A 7549-nucleotide genomic window follows, 5' to 3' on the forward strand; every position below is an offset into this window, starting at 1 on the left:
CCCGGCCCCAGGAGTCTGCTCTGCTGCCTGACGGGGGGAGTCACAGAGGGAAGTCGCTGATCTGAGGATGGCTCGTGCCCAGTCTGCTCTGGAGGCGACATCACGTCCTCTCACCTGCCTGGGGCAGGGCTGCAGCCCCCACTCACCAGTCTGTGCTGCTGTTCCTTCCTGATCTGATGTGTGTGCGTGTGTGTGTCTGAGTGTGCGTATCCATGTGTGTGTCTGAGTATATGCATTGTGTATGTCTGTGTGTGACCGAGTGTGTGAATGTGCCTGTGTGTATATGTGTGTATGCGTGTGTGTGTCTGAGTGAGTGTGTGAACGTGTCTGTGTCTGTGTGTACATACACATATGTTCACATATCCAGCTGTCTTGGTTTGCCCTCTTTATGTCTCACGTCACTGCTCTGTACGTGGAGCAGAGTGGGTGTGTCAAAGTGCCTACTTACTGCACATCTTGTCAGGAGTGTAGACATCCTCTTTAAACACACACATTGTCATGTTCACACAGTAGGTCCCTCTTTTTCTATGCCAAATCTGAGGTTAGGGAGCCTGCCTGTGGACCCAGGAAGGTCAGCTGAGACCCAAGCCTGTGGCTCTAAGGTCCAACCCGAACCCTTTCTGGCAGCAAGCACGTCGGCCCAGCCCGTGGGGACGGGCAGAGGGTGTCCACTGGCACTGCTCGTGTCCCCTCGGTGGCCCCCCTCATGGGAGGCCTCCGCTCCCTGCACTCAGACTCACACCTCCCCGCCCCATAACATTTGCAAATCCGCCCCTCTAGACAGCGGTGTGGCCTCGATGGTCCTTGGTGGTTAAGGGGAGCTATTCAACAGCATCCAACAATAATGACATTTTGTCTGCTCCACTGCAGAATTGGCCACAGTTTAAGCCGGGAAGGGATTGGTCAATTGTTTGTGCCAAGTTCCTGGGGGACCCTCAGCCAACGGGTATAAAGGGCGGCTGTGTGAGAGCCCAGCACAGCCTCTCCAAGCCCCAGCCAGTGACCTGTTGGGTGACCGTGGGCACAAACCCCTGGAGATGAAGACCCTGTTCCTGATCATCAGCCTCAGCCTCTTTGCTGCCCTGCAGGCCCAGGACCCCCTGGCCTTGGGCGAAGAGACCCCGGATGTGAGGCTCAGATGGGGCAGACACACTCATTTTAGGGTCAGGCATTAACCCCTGCTCCTGAGGGAATGTTCAGATAGAGCAAAAGGGGTCTGTGCCCGATGGCCCCAGGGTGCAGGGGGCTCCCAGAGTGAGGGCACCCATGGTCCCAGCCAATCTGCAGGGGCCGGGAGCTGGCGTCTGGGTGGATCTGGAGAGGGTGCTGGGCACATGCTGGGTGGGGTGGTGGGCTGGGAAGGGCTCCGGGGCTCCAGCCCTGGGGGTGGGATAGAGTCTGGGGCTGCAGAGCAGGAGGGGGAGGCCGTGGGGGGTCGGCCTGAGGCCTGATGGGAGGGAACTTTCTCCAGGTGTCAGGGAAATGGTATCTGAAGGCCGTGACCACAGACCAGGAGATTCCTGGAAAGAAGCCAGAGTTGGTGACCCCCATGACCCTCACGGCCCTGGAGGGGGGAAACCTGGAAGTCAAAACGAGCATACTGTGAGTGTCGGCCGGCTGGGCAGCCTGCGCCATCCCTCGGCTTTCCCTCCCCATGCCAGGAGAGCCAGCGTCTGCAGGGGGCAGACCACACCAACTGTCCTTCTCAGCCCCTCCTACAACACTCATCACTAGGCAGCTTTAAGGGGTCACTGCCATGGAGGGTATCTCACTGCGGGGCACCATGCAGGGCAGACACTCCTAAACTTAGGGCACTGAGGAGGGGTGGCCGCAGATGGGCTCCTGGGCTGCTAGGGGCAGTGCTGGCTGCTGGTGGGCGATGCACCCCCACCTCCTCCCTGAGGGAGCCCCAGGGAGCTGCCACGAGGGACGCCAAAGGCCCGGCTGGCCCCTGGACTTGAGGGAGGAGAAGCGCACTCCTTTGCCAGGCCCACCTCAGACCCCAGGCCACCTTTACTGGGCATTGCCCTGTGGCGGCTCCGAGGCGGGGGAGCAGTGGGGGGCTTGGCTGTGTTCCAAAGTGGGCACTCCCCAGGGCAGCATCACCACATGGGTTCTGTGTTCCAGGGTGAGCGGTCAGTGCCGGGAGATGAAACTGGTCCTGGAGAAAACCGACAAGCCCGGCAAATACACGGCCTGTGAGTCCTGGAGCCTCGGCCAGGCGGCGCCCTCACACACCGGGAGAGCCGGGGGCAGACTTTTAGCCAGAGAAGCCCCACTCCCTTCTGACCCCATTAAATGCCCACCCTCTCCTCCCACCAGTCAGTTTGCCTTAAAGACATGAACACTCGACACTAAGTGCCAGGTGGGACACCTTGGTCCCAGGAGGGACAGGACTGCCCAGGGGCTCCTGCGGGGTTATGTCTGTGCCCATGTCAGGGAGAGGAGCAGAGTTGTATTGGGTTGTTGGGGGCTGAAGACTCCATGCTCCAACCTCCTCAAACCCCTCACCCTGAAACCTCTCTGTGACCCGTTGGTTGGGGATGTGATCTCCTTTCTGATATGGCGCTCTCCCAGTACATTGGGTCCTCGAGAGGTGGAGATCCCACAGCCTGGGTGGCTGGGAGTGCATGGAAGCTGGAAGGTCTGCCAGGCTGGGTGCTGGGCAAGCTCCAGATCTTTCTGGAGGATCACGTGACTTACTGAGGACTCGTGCCGCTGTCCTTCCCCAGACGGGCGCAAGTTCGTGGTGTACATCCTGCCGTCCCACGTGAAGGACCACTACATTCTCTACTGGGAAGGCGAGCTCCAGGGGAAGCAGATCCGAGTGGCGAAGCTCGTGGGTGAGGGTCCCGCATCCCAGCGCCTGAGTCCCTCTCCCCTCCTCCCTGCTCCCCGTGACTCCCCCTCTTAGGAGAAGCCCCTGGCAGCTCCTTCCGGACTGGTTTTCCTGAAGGAAGCACTCGGTCCCATCCCCGGAGTTCAGGATTTGGGTTTCCCAGTCTAGGTGTTGGCAGTGGGAACACAGAAAGGGCAGAGGACTGCTGTGAGCACACAGATCCAAATGTCACAGATGTCACCGGGCGGGTCACGCTGTTCACGGGGGCAGCTCCTTGCAGCGTCACCCTCAGCCCCGGTCCTTTGGGATCTCCCACGGGGGAGAAGAGCAGTGTGTGCACGGAGCCTGGGAGGGAAGGAAATTCCAGCTCCCAGGGCTTAATTCCAGGGGAGGGGGCTCAAGGAGGCATCGGGGGGTCAGAACCATTCCTGCCTAGAGACAAAGAGGCCCCCAGAGGGTCTCCTGTGTGCTCCCCGTGGCCAGGAGCAGTGTGGACATCAGTCCAGCAGGGACGGCATGGCGTCCGGGGCCCCGAGGGGACATGCCCTCTTCCGTGGCTGGGCAGGTCCTGCAGTTTGTCCTTGCTCCAGGGAGACCCCTGGTGTGCTCACGAAGAGCACCCCCATTCCTCCCAGTCCTGCCACATGGCACCCACTACATGCTCACAGCTCCCGGTTCCGCCTTTCCAGCCGAGCTCTCCTCCCGGCCCGAGGGTCCTTGGGGTCCAGCCCCACGTGGGTGCTTCCACCCCAGCTCCGCGGTGGCCCACCCATCTGTACCCCAGGCTGGGATGGAGACACCAGCCTCCCCCTGGTTCTGCCCCTCACTCTCATGTCTCCTGGTTTCACCAACAGGAAGAGACCCAGAGAACAACCAGGGGGCCTTGGAGGATTTTAAGACGTTCACAAGAGACCGAGGATTCAACCTGGAGATCTTCACTCTCAAGCAAAGTGGTAGGCGGGACGCCCTTGCCTGGTCCTGCCAGGGTCCCCACGGTGGGACAGTTTGGGACAGTTAGCAAAGCGACATTTTAGAGGTCACTCTACATCTGATTTTGGCTTTGTCCTTTCTGGGGTCACACGAAGTGTTGGCCGCAACTGATTCCCTGGGGTCTCCTGAATCGTGTGTGTTTCCTTTTTTCTACAGAAACCTGCTCTGCAGGAAGTGATTAGGGTAAGTGAACAGCTGTAGAGGCCACTTGAGAAAATCAGTCATGGGGTCAATGGACTTCAAGGGGCCATATGGCCCATCCCCCACCCCTGCTCCCACCTGGGCAGGAGACCCCACCTGGCCAGGCAGGTGGAGTGTCTGCTCCTGGAGTCATCCGGGCACCTGAGCCTCACCTCCAGATTGGGTCTCGCAGAGTAAGTCCTGGGCAGTCAAGAAATTCTTCTTGTGTGGGCACTCCATGGGTTGGGGTGCCGGGGGTATCCTCCTGATACCCCCAGCATGCCTGCCAGCAGGGGTGAAATTTCTCTGCACCTCCGAATAGCCATTATGACTCTTTCTACCCCATGAGTTGCTTAAAAGATTCAGAAATATGGCACCCGTGCCCGGGACACTTCAGATATCCTGGGTCCCTCACTGGCTGCGTGTCCTTTTTGAAAATGGAGTTTCAGTGACTTGCTCAAGGTCACTGCCCAGGGGTTGGCAGAGCCAGAATCCAGAACAGCATCGCTGTTCCCCCTTTGCCCTCCTGTTGGCCTGAAGTCGCCTGGACACACCTCCACACGAGAGCGTGGAGCCTTGTGGGCAGCCTCTGGGAAGGTCCCTCTTCCATCTCCTCAGATCCAATGGCCAGAGCCCCCGTGAACCCAGCACCTGCCCCCTGCACTGCAGCCCCTGAGAATCCAGCACCTGCCTCCCACGCTGCAGCCCCCTCACCCTCCCCCGTCCTGGCCCCACTGACCCACAGTGATGGGGATGCCCCTCATCCTCCTTTCCAGGATGAGGGGCACTGCGGCTCCACAGCAGCCCCAGAGCGGCACCACCAGGACCCTCTGTCCTGCAGGACGTGGAAGGAGCCCCTGGCCCCGAAGCCTGGGCCACTCCGCCCCCTCCTGCCACCCCCCAGCCCTGCATCCCCGCTCCTGGTTCCAATAAAGAGCTTCAGCAGTTCCTGGTGGTTCTGCTTGTCTGTGGGGTCCCTCGGGTGGGCTGGGGATGGGGAGGGGGTGGGCAAGCCAGGGCAGGCAGGGCGGAGGACCCATCAGTGTCCTGCTTCTCCGTGGTGGGGGGCGCAGTCCAAAGGGCATGAGGGTCGGGCGGAGGGGTGGGTGTTGTGGCTCTGCCCTAGGGTCCTATGGGGCTTTCTGCAGGTCTGAGGCCCACGAAGGCCAGGTTCTAGTGGTCGTGTGGTTGGGAGCAGGGACCTGGTCCATGGGACTGCACAAGTACAACCTGTGATGCTTGAACGAAGGAAGCCTCTGCCCGAGGTGAGGGTTTGTGGGGTCCCCTGGACCCTCGGCCTGGTCCTACTTCCTAGCAGGCTGGACATGGGGGAAAGGAAGGAGGAGGGAGCAGCTTGGAGCAGGGGTGTGGCGGGGGCTGGAGCTGGCCCTCAGGCCCAGGAGGCCAGCCCCCAGTCCTCAGGCTGTTCTTCTGAGCTCCCACCCTCCCTCCGGGTTCTGGCTCAGGGCTTCCCATGTCCGTGTCTGGGCAGGTTTGGGAAGGCGAGTTACCAGCCCTGGGGGGGAACCACCGCAGGTCAACTTGTTCAGACGCTTTGAGGGGATTCTGGTGTTTTATAAGATTTAAAGATTCTCTGATGGTGAGACACATCACAGTGACACTCGGAGATGAGAGGGAGAGCTCTTGGCTACTCACTCGCAGCTCTGAACACGGGAGGGCTGCCAGGCAGGGCCACACAGGGGCTGCACGGCGATGGTGACCAGGAGCTGAGGCCGTAGGGGCAGCTCATGCATGGCCCATGTGGTGGGGTGAGCTGGCCTCGTGGGCTCCCTGTGGACTGGCCATCCCAGACAGGCACAGTGAGGACAGAGGCAGTGCTGCTGACCTCAGCCTGCCGTCAAGGCTCCGGCTTGGAGGGACACCAATTCACATGGAGAATGACAGGTACACGAGGTTCCTGCTGGTCGGGCCCAAGCCTGTGCCCTCGGACCCAGAGTAGCCGCCCCCCAGCCTGGCTGACCAGGGCCAGTCAGGGCTCCTGCCCACGCTCTGGGCCTAGGGAGCCCTGCCCACAGCTTGCTCGCGGGGAGAGGGAGCAGCAGCAAGCAGTGTCGCCTCCACGGGAGCTTCCTCTGTTGGGGTCAGACCAGAGCCGGCCTCGGCACGAGACAGCCTCTCCAGCACCCCCAAGCTTTGTCCCGGGGACGGTGGTGCTGGGCGCTGGGCTGCTGGGAGAAGGGACTCGCCACACACTGGACTGGGCCCAGGCCTTGACGGCACCCGGGTTGTCGGGGAGGAAGGCCGCAGAGGGGGAACCAAGAGGAGCAGAGTGGTGCTCCAATACACCCCAGAGCTTGTGACCCCAAAGCGCGGGCCCCGAGGAGCCCTCGTGAACAGGACTTCCTCCAGCAGGCCTCAGTCACTGTCACTGTGGAGACCCGCTGTCCAGACCCCCAGCCCTTCCTCCCGCGTCCTCTCCACTGGCCCAACCCGAGGGAGTGGTCCCCAGAGAGGGCGATCCAGAGACAGGGAAGGAGAGTTCCCCGAGAGGACGGTCGGGGTGCTGAGTGGCCTGTCAGGAAACGGGTGGGAAAAGCAGGCGGGTGAGTCTCTCTCACACCACACCCCACGAGGGCAGCACAGCGTGAAAGTCTGCAAGTTCAGACACACAAATAGAATGTAAACATTTAACTGATGTTGGGGGAGGGGTCAGCTATCTGACTCCATAGACATTTCAGACACGCAGGAAAACTATTGGCAGCATTTTCTGGTTCCGAGCTAATGGTGGCGCCTCAACTCGAGTCTTCATGCCGCTTTCAGAGTCCACATGAAAGCAACTCCGCTAGAAAGGGCTGCGAGGGGACCATCATCCCAAACCCCAGGCCAGCACCAGACCCCGCCTGGGCAAGTCGGGCGGTGGTGCAGAGAGGAAAGGGATGGGGTGTCAGTGATGGCAGAAGGCAGATGCTACCACCTCGGCTCCCCCAGAGGGGAGCACCCACCCCAGCTGGGGAAATCCTGAGAGCCCTCACATTGCCCAGAGCACCGACAGCTGGTGTTGGAAATGGGGGTTGGGAAGTGCTGGGTGGGAAGCAGCAACCCCAGGAATGCGCTCCTTCTGGTGGGGAGGGGCATTTCGGAAGAGGCGGTGTCCATCCAGGAACTGGGGGTGAAGAAATAAGAAAACAAGCACCCAGGCCAGAGGCCTTATGAAAGATCAGAGGAGCCACACCCACCCCAGGGCCACCATGCACTCGATTCCATTTCAATCCACCTCCTGGCTCCTCAGCTCTCCCTCTGCATCACTGTGAAGTGGCTGCTCTGGGCATGACGATGCCATCTTTAACTTTTCTCAGTCTGCTCAGAACAGCCGTGAAGATCCTTTGTCCCTCCACTTCCTTTATGTGATAGTCGACTTACACATTATATCCACGTGTGTTATCAACGCCACACAGAATGCCCTAGGGCCGTGTACCCAGTCCCACATGTTATAAAGGAACTACGGGGAAGCATAGCGTTAGAATTCACCCTTTGCTTACCACCTCAGATGCCCTCAGATTCTTCCTGGGAGAGGAACGA

General features: G+C 60.4%; 1 protein-coding gene across 1 annotated transcript; it reads left to right on the plus strand.

Moving 5' to 3' along the window:
- The first annotated feature begins 1037 nt into the window (after window positions 1-1037).
- On the plus strand, window positions 1038-5245 carry LOC147913177 (major allergen Can f 1-like). Its single transcript, XM_087419617.1, has 7 exons — window positions 1038-1127; window positions 1472-1602; window positions 2128-2198; window positions 2733-2843; window positions 3694-3792; window positions 4628-4991; window positions 5158-5245. Exons 1-7 carry the CDS (start codon window positions 1038-1040, stop codon window positions 5243-5245), a joined length of 954 nt encoding a protein of 317 aa, XP_087275743.1.
- Window positions 5246-7549: the final 2304 nt, after the last annotated feature.

This window comes from Ceratotherium simum, chromosome 29, assembly GCF_057802395.1.
Source record: "Ceratotherium simum simum isolate JZ-2026a chromosome 29, ASM5780239v1, whole genome shotgun sequence".
NCBI lineage: Eukaryota > Metazoa > Chordata > Mammalia > Perissodactyla > Rhinocerotidae > Ceratotherium > Ceratotherium simum.

Excerpts from the sequence above, each read along its gene's own strand:
- LOC147913177 (XM_087419617.1), top strand. The coding sequence starts at position 1,038 with ATGAAGACCCTGTTCCTGATCATCAGCCTCAGCCTCTTTGCTGCCCTG. Across the intron at positions 1,128-1,471 it reads TGGGCGAAGAGACCCCGGAT|GTGTCAGGGAAATGGTATCT; the intron begins GTGAGGCTCAGA and ends AACTTTCTCCAG. Across the intron at positions 4,992-5,157 it reads TTGTCTGTGGGGTCCCTCGG|GTCTGAGGCCCACGAAGGCC; the intron begins GTGGGCTGGGGA and ends GGCTTTCTGCAG.